The 13,757-nt window shown below is 32.6% G+C and overlaps 1 protein-coding gene across 1 annotated transcript; it reads left to right on the top strand.

The window, feature by feature from the left end:
* The first annotated feature begins 2,794 nt into the window (after positions 1–2,794).
* LOC127724192 (carboxypeptidase B-like) lies at positions 2,795–13,511 on the top strand. The gene is made up of 9 exons (XM_052231092.1): positions 2,795–2,874; positions 3,598–3,907; positions 4,693–4,794; positions 5,985–6,089; positions 7,014–7,124; positions 7,763–7,847; positions 8,763–8,965; positions 11,021–11,105; positions 13,178–13,511. The coding sequence occupies exons 1-9, from the start codon at positions 2,804–2,806 to the stop codon at positions 13,360–13,362; spliced, it is 1,257 nt and encodes a 418-aa protein (XP_052087052.1). The 5' UTR covers positions 2,795–2,803; the 3' UTR covers positions 13,363–13,511.
* Positions 13,512–13,757: the final 246 nt, after the last annotated feature.

The following is a 13,757-nucleotide window of genomic DNA, read 5'->3' as shown; positions in this document are numbered from 1 at the left end:
AGCACAACTAAATATGTTAGTGCAAGTTTTTATCTCGACAGATACAATGTACGTTGTGGTATTTTTAATTTGTATTTCTTGCGGTTTTACTTTCATGAAGGAATTTTTTGTTAATTTGCTTTCATTTTCATTTTAATTATTTGCTATTCTATCGAAATTTTTACTTTTAATGAATTGAAAATCTTTTAATTTTTGAATAATACGAAATTTTAGAAATGAACAGATTAAAGGGTGGTAACTTTAATTGTTTTATATTTGTACTACAAATTAAAAATAACAATTGATTACCGTCCTTTTCACGTGTATTCAGTGAAGTGTAAACACACACACATTTATATAATAAACACACTCTTACTTTTAACTGTGTTTTAAAGTTGTTTTTTTAATTACTTTTTACTTCAAGAGGGAGATTTGCCGTTTAATTTTTCGTATTTTGTTTTATTGATTGATTGATTGATTGATTGATTGGTGTTCAACGCCACCCTGAGCTCTATTGAGCTATTACGTGGGGTCAGTTTTTATTGATGGAGGAAGCCGGGGTGTTTTTTCTTTTAAATAACAGTAACATAAGTAAATTTTTACAAAACATTTAATGCATTAAAGATGATTTAATTGTTTTAAAAAATGAACTTTCTAATGAGTTTTATTATTACCCAAAAAATCAAACAAACCAAAAACATATATTTTATTTGCCAATCACGGCGCAAAGGATGAGCAGAATAATTATAATTTTTTAACATAATATGAAAATAATGTAACAAATGATTAAAAACAATGTAAAATTTGATTAGTTTTTAAAGAAGGATCATCATTTAATATTAAAGTTATTGATTTTATTTAGCTAAAACACCATTTAAGGTAGCGTCAGCATATTGTAAACAATTTCTTTGGAATATTTTGTTAGTTATATTAGCCAACATTCAATCAACCCACTTCAGAATTGAAACAAAAATGTTCTCACCAATACGTTAGTGTACACGTATATTTCTTTCTAGATGTTTCTGTCAGTTGATGCTATTCCGAAGCCCACTGACATCATTCAATGCGTTACGAAAAGTAAAATCATGTCCAATCGTCGGGCTTTTAATTTTACAAAAATGTATTAAAAGATGAGGATTTCAACCTTTTAAAGGGAAATTATACAAAAATGAGACGTTTTTGGAAAGGGAAAACCAATTTAAAATTGTAACATTTAAGCAAATGATGGATTGGATCGGGGTTCTGTGTATTCACATTATTTGTATATCTTTACCTACTCTGAGAAAGATGGAGGTATTTTCCGACCCATATGGTTCACCACAAACAATATTTTTATACATAGTATAGTAAAAAAAAAATTGTAAATAAGAATATACATATTTCTAGAAGCTATATGCAAACAAAAAAGGGAAATAAAAAGGTATGCATATGGTTTCTTGTACTTTTTGAACGCTCTCGTAAGGGCTCACGATATGCTTATTATGCTAACAGGGTCGAAGGAATCAAAGAAAAAGATTGAAAAATGTAGCGTCAGTGAAGAAGAGGGGAAATTAAGAGACAAAAACAAACTCGGAGAAAAAGCAAACAATTGACAACTCCACACTGAAACTAGTGACAAATGAGAATCCCCGACGGTCTTTGTAAAAACTTGAGCAGACAATTTCAGATTTTCTCTGAAACTACAATGCAACATGTTTCAAGTTGAAACTGGATAAACATATATGTATAGTAGGTCTTTGATACAGTCCCTGTAGGATGCACAATATGGATGTTAGCAGAGATCAAATTAACAATTCTTTCTTGTTTACGATAACAGATGTAGTGAAAAGAAACAAAGATTGCAGATATATTTCCGAGTAGGTTTTAAACATATTATTATACTTTAGATCATTTGCAATGTCTCATGAGGGCTCGTGGGGCCTTAGAGGTGTTACATTGGTCATATGGACATTTTTTTGTCGAATTATCAACCTCCGGAAAATCTGCAGAATTTATTTGAATTAAATCTATAAAAGGAGGTGCACAATCATTTTCTATGTATAGTCATATGCATTGTGCAAATTTGAAAGCTCTTTTGTTACAAACTATATTTGGAATTTATTAAACAAAATGGGTATTCTTATTTATCACTCGCCTGCACTTCAACCCGCCAACCGCCTGGCCGCAAGCCGCACTTAATTAGACGGATTCCCATTGATCGCAACCCGTCCAAAAGTTCTGACCTCGAATACCCTTCCCCTATTTTATGTTAAAAGGTTCCACCGTTATCGCTTTTGAAAACTTGACAACAAAAGTCGGCACAGCCTCGCATTTTCCCCGTTTCTATGCCGTATCCTTATATCGTTTTTATATCAAGTCAATACACTATTTTTGTCTATTTATGTTTGTGTGCGTGCGTGTTTTTTTTATAGTGAAAGACAACATGAAAAAAAAATGTTTGAAATAATTCATTTAGTGAAAATCCATGAGATAGCAAGTTTACTGTCATCTTGTGACCAATCACACGGGGTCACACGGTAAAGCAAAAAGGTCTCCGAAGGTTTACATCAAACATCCTTTTTGTTCATGAATTTTATATCTGAATAAATTTATATTACTTTTTCACTTGTTTACTTTTTAGTTTTTAAGTACTTTTATAGCCATTTGATGATATCCTTGACTTAACAAATCATATTAAACTACATTTTGCGAACCTTCCCGACGTCCTTCTGACTATCTTCCTTTTCAAATATTTGCTTTTAAATAAGATTACACAACAAAAGTTGATAAATGCAAATTTTCGATCAGTTATTGTGATATATTTCAAGACCTTAAACGCCTAATAATGAGATTATTAATAATTTATATTTGCATAGCTGTTTGGGCGCTAGCTGACGCTAAGGTTTCTTACCATGGGTAAGTCTGAGATTATTACACACAGTGACAGCGTATTCCTTATATCTGCTGTAACTTCCTGACTGATTTCCTTTTTACTTTACGTCCAGTGGCTAATATTTCATGCCCACCCAGGAGAAGAACACATAAAAGACTAAGACAGTAAGTTAGGTTGGGTCGATCAGGACGAAGGACGGAAAATTTAGACTTTGACCGAAAAAGAAGGGACTGTTTGGATAATTGAATTTTAAAGGCGGTCACTGACCTCATTTGTATTTTATAAATGTGTGTCAATTTTTGGAACACAAAAAGACAATATTTTCGTTGAATGGTGCCCTTTCGGTTTATCTTTTCACAATAGATGCAAGAAAGAAATAATACTAATCAAACTTTTCTGTGGCCCTATATTAATAATATACGACGGCAAAAAATTAGTACAAATGTATAGAATGCATCAAAATATCGCAAACAAAATTTACTATATGACATTAATAGTACTTTTTCTCTAAACCCTAACCAACGATTTTGTTAAAAAATAGTTATGCTTTTGCTATTTAATTTTCTATAAATAAGTGATTTGGACGAATATTTAATTTCCTTTATCTTGGAAAGTTTAATGGTTACACATATCATTTTTTATGTTTGAATTCAGTTCTACACGCTCTATTTTCAAACAAAATATAATAGGAAAGGGAATAGAAGAGTTAAATGTTTTAACGCTTACATATATGATTTCAATTACAGATTTCAAATGTACGATGTGGTACCAAAGACAAATTTACAGCTGCGAATTTTACAAGAAATATACAAAGAAGCCAAACAGGACGAAATAGATTTCTGGGTCCCACCAAGGGGAATTAATATCCCTGTTCAGATTTCCTTGCCTCCAAAAAGTGAACTCGTAGGAACTTTTCGATTGGTAGGAATGGACACTCGGTTAGTTATTGACGATGTACAGCACTATATTGACCAGCAAAATAAAGTTGACCTTAAATTTTCTCCACAAGGGAAAGCTGCTCCATTCAACTACGGGGAATACCATAATCTCTCGGCTGTAAGTGTCTAGTAAAATTTGTGTAAAAACGTTAATTGATTTTGCTTTGTGTAAGTTAAATACATAAACAGTTTCGGATATACATGTAATTATGTAAAGATTTGCATAATTATGATGCAGACTTAAGGTAATTGTTAGAACAGCATGAAAAGAAAAATCTATCGCAAATATCAACTCGTACAGTAACATATATTTGTAGAAAAAGTTAGGGACATATTGAAAAGTACAAAAACAAAAAATGTATATTGAATTTGTGTACGATGTAAAATGTATAATGAATGCATTGATCTCTTGCGTAGAAATTCTTGATTTAATGATTGCTTTTCTAACGTCATCTGAGAGTTTCGTAAGGCTTGGTGTATTTCTGATCTTGTGTTTTTAATATGCGATCTCTATTCCGATATAGTCTTGGCGTGCTAAACTGAACTTATTGACAATAATTACAATCTCATTAATTTCGCAAAATAAAAATGTATAAAATATACAAAATGATAAAGAAATCCATCTTTCAAATATCAGGACACGGAACAAGGAGATGTGGTATGACTATCCACCAGAGACCAAACGAGTATTATTTATGAACCTTCTTTTCTTTAAAATTTTGATTAATTACGACGACAATCATACTAAAATTTGCTAGATAAGGTGATATGAATAGATAAAAGATTTGGGGTTAATGTAGATGAGACAGCAACCCAATAAACAGGTCAACCAAAAAAAAAAAAGACTTTAGGATATTTTTTTTTTTTTTTATTTTTGTCTCATTTGTATTTGCCCTTTTTTAGATAAATGATTGGATAACCAATATAACAACAGTCTACGCCAGTATGACTAAAGTGATAGAAGTTGGAAAATCATTTGAAGGACGTTCTATCCGCTTAATTCAGGTACATATATTTAAAGTCAACAAACTGATATACATGTAGTTACAATGTAGCTTTGTTTATCTAAGATACATATGAATGATTGGAAGTAGATAATTTTATCATTAACCAACATTGTTTGCTTATTATGTTTGAATGCTTCTTTTAAATTAGGTCAATGTGTCGAAAAAAAATAAAAACATAATTTCATTCATTTTGTTTATTTCGATGAAAAGGTATTGAAAATACCATGGAAAGTTCACTGTCTGTTGAAAAAGATAAACAAAGCTTGAGTTTTGTTTATTCTGGATCACAGTAAGATTGAACTTCAAGGTTCCTACCCTCCGTTATTGAGTAGAATGGAATTGTGCTCAGAAGTGCTTCTTTCAATTAATGGAATATAGAAACCCATTCAGTCTTACCTTTGAAACCACAGACAAAAGACATAAGCACTCGAGTTAATTTTTATACAGACGATGAACTTTAAATGTTATTTTTTATGCGTTTAGTGTATTTTAATTGGTATTAGATGTACTTTAACCAAGATTAAGAATCTTGTACTATGCAACATTTTGGCGTTCTTTTTAATATTTTAAGATCAAAATTGTGCTTCGGATTCCCTGTGAAGTTTATATTGTTAATGGAAATACATGTATGCTATTAAGTCTATGTCAATACATTTAGCCTGTTGTTTTTTATAGTATATTTTTAGATATTGAGTTACTAAAATAATTTTAATTCATTCACTGTCCTAGGTTAGGGGAGGGTTGAGCGCTCACTGACATGTTTAACCCCGCCACATTTTTATGTGTCTGTCCCAAGTCAGGAGCCTGTAGTTCAGTGGTTGTCGTTGGTTCATATCAGTCATATTTGTTTTTCGTAAATTATTTTGTTATGAATTAGGCCGTAAAATTTCTCAATTTAATTGTTTTATCTTTTTCCTGTCGGGGCCTTTTATAGCCGACTTATACGGTATGGGATTTTCTCATTGTTGAAGAACGTACGTTGCCTATATTTGCTTACATCCACATCATTTGAACTTTGTCATTGGCAATCATACCACATTTAGTAATCTAGTGTGAACAATGCATATAAGAACTTGTAAAACTATTTAACTTTGAGGCTCGATTATTTTTGACGTTGTTTCCTTCGCTTGGATGTTTGTTTACTATTGATATTATCTTAATTATTATTATTATTATTTTGTAATACAGATTGACACAGGTAAAGTGAAACAGAAGAATGGATTCTTCATGGAAGGTGGAATCCATGCCAGAGAATGGATATCACCAGCGACCGTTATCTACATGACTGGTCAGGTATATTGCAACAAATGGTTTATAGTATTTTGGTTATTGTGGTCGAAATGTTTAATGAGGTATGCAATAGAAAAATCTGATTATCTGTGCATGCCAAATTGTTATCAAGATATCCTCTCGGGTAATACACAGCTGCTAATTTGAAATGCATTTCTAATCAAACTTATTTAGGAACGCTTAGAATCGGAAAAAGGATATAAAGTCGGAAATCAATTTACGATTCTTCTATATGATTGGATAATGTAGACTTTTCAGAAAGTTCAATTACTCATACATGTCTATACAATGTAAGTCATGTATTTATTTACTGTACAAATATGAATATTGGGCCGTTATTTGATTTTATTAAAACTAAAATTGTAAACAGAAAAAAGGAAGAAACACTTTAGTGATTATTTTTCTTCAAACTATAAATTAGAGAATTGTCATTGAACACCAACAGTATAAATATAATCTTTATCAATAAGTCAATAAGGCCAAGGAGAAAGATTTTAAGGACAGTTCCTAAACTTGAAAGCTTTATAAACAATATTACCACAGAAAAGTGTATGCAAAATTATACTCTTTATAAAATTATTGTAATTGTCCTTACAATGTATATAATATTCGCCGCTGGACGCAAAGAAGCCATTTATTAGTTAATCAGTCATATTTGGTTTTTGTGTGCATTTGATATCGATGTCCACAAAGATTCATATCGGCTTGTAATCAAATTCTAAATTTGTCAATTGAAAGTTGAATGTTATTCTTTGAGAGGCGCATGTGTTGTTTATTTGCTTCATTTTTGTAGTACGACATCATTTCGACTAAAACTGATAATTGCTAATTCTGTCATTTAAAAAAAATTTTTTTAAGATAATGATTCCCTATTTTAAATGTTAGACCGATATGGAATATTTTTAAGATAATGATTCTCTATTTTAGATGTTAGACCGATATGGAATAGACGCCAAGATAACAGACATTGTTGATTCTTACACGTGGTACATATTACCAGTGTTCAATGTGGATGGTTATGCGTATACATGGACAACGGTAATTCATATTGTAAAATATAATTCTTTAGATAACTTTGTAAAAGCACACACAAGTTGCGTTTTGTTGGACACCCACGTGTTTTATTGGACACTGTGGTTTTCTCTTTAAAAAATATATGTAATTATTTTTAAATAGGAAACAATAGATTTTTACCAGTTTTATGTACTCACAACCTTTCCCACTGTATCTCTTGTCATAAAACTAAAAATTCTAATGAAAAATGCACATTGCTGCTACCAACAGGATGACCCCTTACTTAAATAATGAAATAAAAGATTGTACATAATTTTGAAACTGCAGGATCAACATTTGCACGATACTAGAGTAAGCTTGTAAGGTACAAGCAGCTTCAGCTACTGGTTAGAAAGTCGGTTGTTCTTTCAATTATCATATCAATTTTGATTTGCAATTTCCCCTTGCATTGACAGCCATTTTTGGTTGACTTTTGTTAGCATAATAGACCATCAAACAAATAATGCAAGTGTTGCTTCTATTTTTGTAAAAAATTAAAATAAATCTGCACTATCCCTTCCCGTACTTAATGGAAAATTTGCATAACAATTAAATAAATAAACAATCGAAAACTTACATTTGTAAAAAATAGTGTAATAGGAAATTTTATTTAATTTTGACAGGATAGAAACTGGAGGAAGACCAGATCAAAGCATGGTGCTTGTTATGGCGTTGACCCTAACCGGAACTGGGATTATGAATGGTGTAGTAAGTACATGTCTAATCACATCTTTAAAAAATCGCTAACCTGAATTCTTCCCAACATGGAATCGAACTGTTTAACTTAGCGAAGCCTTTTTTGTTCCTTTTCTTGAAAATTGACTCTCTTCAAAATGAGATATTTCGGACGATGTTCATTTGACTGTTTCTTAAGATTTTACAGGTAGAATTAGGAAATGCATCACCAAGCCATATAATTTATCAAATTAGAACGAGTTCATCAATTATGGTCTAACTGGTAGTTTAATTGGCTAGAAATTTGTTTGTGTTTTTTTTTCTTTGGATTACTTATGATTAAAAAACCTTCAATACATTAAAAAAAAGTTTCACTTACGTCTATTTAGAGATTCATAATATGATTTCATATATAGAGGGGCCTCAGTGGCCTAGTGGTCTTAATAGTCCAACTCATGTATCACTAGCCTGTCAACATTGAGGTTGTGAGGCTCGACTCCAATCTTAACAGATCCTTTGTGTCCAAATAAATGCCATGTTTGCAAGCTGGTATTCTCGATTCAAGAATATTTGACAGGAGCCTTTTTATCATTTGTTCCAACAAGTTTGTTAAGATGTGGCCTTGGAAGCTTTAGGTTAAAAAAAACTTTAAGAAATTGAGCGATAAACATCGCGAATGAGCTCCGATGGTCATGTTTTCCGTTTATCGGCGGAACAAATTAACACTTATCATAATCATCTTCAAGAAAAGAGGTGTTTTCCAAAGGTGGTGATGTGACTTTAAAGATTATGGCAAAAAATGTACTTTTAGGTGGATGGTGTCATATTAAAATATCCATTCTTTGTATTTTTTTTATTTTTTTTTTTATCAAAAACTAAATTGTTTGTAATAAATTACCGATCCTTTTAAATATTCAACTAAATACATTTCTGTTTGAACTATTTTAGAGGAAGGAGCCAGTAAAGAACCGTGTTCTGATACATATTGTGGCCCATCAGCATTCTCAGAGGTAGAGGTGAAGGCAGTGGCAGATTTTATTAGCATGCATAAGGACACCATTAAAGCTTTCATTGATTTCCATAGTTATTCCCAACTCTGGATGACTCCCTGGGGATACACAAAGAAACTACCAGCAGATTATGAAGATCAGGTATAAAGACTTTTCACAGGAGTGTCCCTAAATCATCAACCATCAAACTGAAATTCTGACAAAAATGTGACCTTCTTTTCCTTATAAGTTCCAACCCGTATATATAGAAACATTCTTGACTAAACCTTACCACTAACCTAACCCTTACACTAGCCTTAACCTCATCTTTGCTAGCGAAGATGCCTTAACCTGAAACCAAACCCAAACCTAAAGCAACCCGTAACCAGCTAACGCTAACCATAGATGAAACTTTAAGTTACCCTACAAGGACCCCTCATGTAAAAAAAAGGCTACAATGCCATTAGATTGTCTGAATATTGTCTTTGTCATTTTCATACAATGTAGTCATTTCAGTGGCGGATCCAGAACTTTTCATAAGGGGGGGCCCGCTGACTGACCTAAGGGGGGGGGGGGGGGGGGGGGGGGGGGGGGGCTCCAGTCATGCTTCAGTGATTCCCTATATAATCTACTAAATTTTTCCCACGAAAGGGGGGCCCCCCCTGGATCCGCCTATGCAATTTGTCAGACAAAGATTGATAGAATCTGTCAAATGACTCGACCAGTTTAACATGGCATTTATTGATTTCTTAAGCACAAACACAAAACATCATTCAATTATTCATTATTAGGTCTTCAGAGATCTATTAAAACCTCAATCAAATTTAATAATTGATTCGAGATAAATCCTCGTATACAACATGGACCAGGAAGAAACTTATCAAGTGCTACCGAATAAGTTTATCATGAGTTTGTTTGTCTTCCCAAATCAGGAAGTATGAAATTAAAGGAAAACACATACCGATTTATTCATTTAAATCGGCGAAAACTTTTATTAAATCTGAGATAAAATCTAACAATTACGACAATACTTGGAGATGTACAAAAGTACAGTCTGTCTCTATCGTAACTGCTCGGCCATTCTCGCAACGTTATTCAAATTGGCTAATGTTAATGTTAAAACGTTAATGTTTTAAAAACAGTGAAAATAAAGTTGAAGGTGTTTTTTTTTATTAAAAAATAAGTTTCCTAGTTATATATATGCGCACGTGCTTCACAAACAAAGAAACAATTTAGTATATTTTTAAAATTCTACCATTATTTTTGAATAAATAATTCCCCTACTGAAAAGACAAATAATCAATTTATTTTTATAAACTGACGTAAAAAATACAATTGATCTTGACTTGTATGGCCTAATACCATACTTTTTCTCTAGATCGTAAAAAGATGCTTTTCAGTTAATACCATTTCCAATTGTACATTCTGTGAATTTTCCTCCAAACGAAATTCGTTTAAGACTGCACTACTGAAACACGTTCGCCGAATTTTTCTTTTCCTTACATCTTTACATTTTACTACTTTTACATAGATATAAGAAGATGTGGTATGAGTGCCAATGAGACAACTCTCCATCCAAGTCACAATTTGTAAAAGTAAACCATTATAGGTCAAAGTACGGTCTTCAACACGTAGCCTTGGCTCATACTGAACAGCAAGCTATAAAGGGCCCCAAAAAATGACTAGTGTAAAACTATTTAAACAGGAAAATCAACGGTCTAATCTCTATAAAAATCGAGAAACAAGAAACACTTATGAACCACATCAACAAAAGACAACCACTGAACATCAGGTTCCTGACTTAAAACAGGTGCAAAGAAATGCAGCAGGTTTGAACGTTTTATCTGGCGCCAACCTTCACCCTAACCTGAGACAGTGGTGTAACAATACGACATAAAAGGACACACTATAATACATTAATTGAAAAAAAAAGGCTAAACTCATCAAAGTACGAATACTAACAGATATTAGACAATGTTAAACGATGAAAACCAAAATTACCAAATAGTTAAATTATAAACCACAGAACAAAGTAATATGAAACTACCTGTTTCTTTAATATACCAAGCAGATCTTGGATCCTAGGATTTGACGTTTACAGATGTCCGACAAATGGGGTTTCTGACAAAGAGCGTCTGTAAAATTAATGTAGAACCAATTAGTTTTCGTTTTTCGGAAGATTATGACTTTCCATAAAAGGTGTTCTTACATTTTCAGAATGCAGGTGCTAAAGCTGCCTGCGACGCGTTGCAAGTGGACTATGGAACAAAATATGAGCATGGTAGCATAGCTAATATTATTTGTAAGTATTTTATCATTCAAGTGTATATGAAAATAAGGAGATGTTGTATGACTGCATTTGGCACAACTATCCACCAAGAATTTGGATGTAAAAACCACGTGTCACCGTTAACTTTGTTTGTTTATGAATGGGTTGATGTATTTGGTGTTTCACGTCTAGTGGCAAGTACCTGTTTGTGTAAAGTCATTAATGACAAGCTTCCGTTTGTGTGCCATTGTAGCCGGACACGGTCACAACTTAAATTATTAAATTATTAAATTGATACATATTCTCAAATTACTTCCTTTTATGGCTAAAATTTAAGAAAATGCATCGTTTTTAAATGTAAAATACCATAAATATAAATTCTAAAACATAAGTTATACATTTATTTTTATTTGGCATAGTACAGTGTCCGCCTGTATCCCCTGATTCCTTATTGTTTATATAGAAGTAACACTGTGTCCACTTGTGTCGACCTGAAGCACTTTCTATTTTTTAATAGAAATTGCAATGCGTCCACCTGTATCCCTTGGGTGTTTCTATAATTTCTATATACAGTGGAGATCACTTCTAACCTCTCATCAAATGTGTCAGAATCTGTCAGGAGAGCTGTTCTAGGACAGTTTGTAGAACTATCATCCTGACACCTTTTAGACAGTTCTAGCTAGAACAGTTCTAACCTAGAACTGATTTGGTCAGTTCTACCTAGAACTGATTTAGACAGTTCTACCTAGAACTGATCCTGACAGTTCTACCCTAGAACAGTTTAAGACAGTTCTACCTAGAACTGACCAAATCTTTAGTCAGTTCTACAACTATAACAGTTCTACGGTTAGAACAGTTCTACGACTAGAACAGTTCTACGATAAGAACTGATTTGGTCAGTTCTACGGCTAGAATTGATTTAGTCAGTTCTATCCATAGAACAGTTTTAAGAACTCTTTGTCTTAAATATAAATGAGTCAAAAGAATATAATATATATTAAAAAATTCTCATCACAGCACTGTTTTAACATTTCTCTAACTGCAATGACGTCATTTAGAACTGTTCTACAATCCTGACAGTTCTACGGTTAGAACTGATTTAGTCAGTTCTACTGACAGTTCTACGGTTAGAACTGATTTTGTCAGTTCTGCTGACAGTTCTACGACTAGAACTGATTTGGACAGTTCTACCTAGAACAGTTTTAGACAGTTCTACCCTAGAACTGATCCTGAGAGTCTTACCTAGAACTAATTTGGTCAGTTCTATCTAGAACTGATTCTGACAGTTCTACTTAGAACAGTTCTAGGGTAGAACTGTTCTAGGTAGAACTGTTCTAGGACAGTTTAGAACAGTTCTATGACAGATTATTCTGACAGTTCTAATGAGAGGTTAAAAGTGATCTCCACTGTATATAAGTAACGTTGTGACCGGTCTCAGTGTGTCCGCCTATACGTAGACCTATTTTCTTTTAAAAAAGACTTTGATTTTTTCATCCCATATGTCGACAAATTCAATATGTGTCCGAAAATACTTTGCATCGAAAATAAGACATTTTTAAATAAAACATGGTTATCATGAAAGACGACGAAAAAAAAATGAAGTCCACGAAACATTACTTAGAAAAAATAAAGACTGAACAACACGAACTCCACAAAAACGTGGGTTAGATCTCAGGTTGTTCTCCTGAAGGGTTATCCGAATGGATCCTGCTCCACGAGTGACACCCATCATGTGTGTAAATAAAAATAAAAATCGTTGCTTATCATTTATTATCTGTATTATCCACACTCAGCTTATCCGATCAGCAAAGTCATCTTCAAAAGACAATTGATAGAAATAAAAAAATAATAATTTCGAAACGGTTTTTCAAATATAAGAGTAAAACAAGATAGCTCACATTGACAGTGTATGGCCCAATGATCATAAAAGGATACATTTACATTAGACATTTGACTTAAACTTTTTTGGAAAATGGTTGTCGAAGATAAAAAAAACATCAGAAACAAGTAATCCAGAAATTTCGGTGTGAATATTTTATTCATACTCATATTAAAAAAAAAGTTATGAGCAACTTTCACAGTTCAAATTTAATTTATATTTGCAGATGAAGCAAGTGGAAGTAGTGCCGACTGGACATATGGAGCTGAAAAAATCAAATATTCATACGGTGTAGAGCTTCGAGATAAAGGAAAATATGGCTTCTTACTTCCGGCGGAAGAGATTATTCCTTCTGGGAAAGAAACTTTAGAGGCATTGAAGGCTCTGTGTACTTATGTATTCCATCACTAAGCAGCTGAAAATTGTTGTCATGTCGCAATAATTGATATAAATATATTAGTATATATGAAATGAAATGTTTATTTCTTAATTTCATCTATGGAAAGACACGTCAACACACAAATTGAAGTCTTTATTTTGCACAGGCAAATCATAAACAGAGGTCAAGGATCTTTTAACGTTTCCTACAATTCGTAGTAAAAAAATTACTGATCACTGGTCGGGCTGTTTACCAGGCCTGTCCTTTATCTGTTTGGCTTATATATATATATATATATAGACGGAAAAGATATTTACTAACCGTTTCATCATCTTTCGACGGCTATGAAAAGCATATCTGGTGGATTGTTGTCTCATGTGCAATAATACCACATTTCCTTACATATAAAAATAAGAAGATATGGTAT

Source organism: Mytilus californianus, unplaced genomic scaffold (assembly GCF_021869535.1).
Source record: "Mytilus californianus isolate M0D057914Y unplaced genomic scaffold, xbMytCali1.0.p SCAF_14, whole genome shotgun sequence".
In the NCBI taxonomy this organism is placed as follows: Eukaryota; Metazoa; Mollusca; class Bivalvia; order Mytilida; family Mytilidae; genus Mytilus; species Mytilus californianus.
The sequence above is the reverse complement of the archived record's forward strand: the minus strand, read 5'-3'. Positions and strand labels throughout refer to the sequence as shown.

Bases quoted from the DNA above. Each gene is read 5' to 3' on its own strand.
- LOC127724192 (XM_052231092.1), top strand. From the start codon at position 2,804: ATGAGATTATTAATAATTTATATTTGCATAGCTGTTTGGGCGCTAGCT. The intron at 2,875-3,597 runs GTAAGTCTGAGA...TTTCAATTACAG, and splicing joins GCTAAGGTTTCTTACCATGG to ATTTCAAATGTACGATGTGG. The intron at 7,125-7,762 runs GTAATTCATATT...TAATTTTGACAG, and splicing joins ATGCGTATACATGGACAACG to GATAGAAACTGGAGGAAGAC.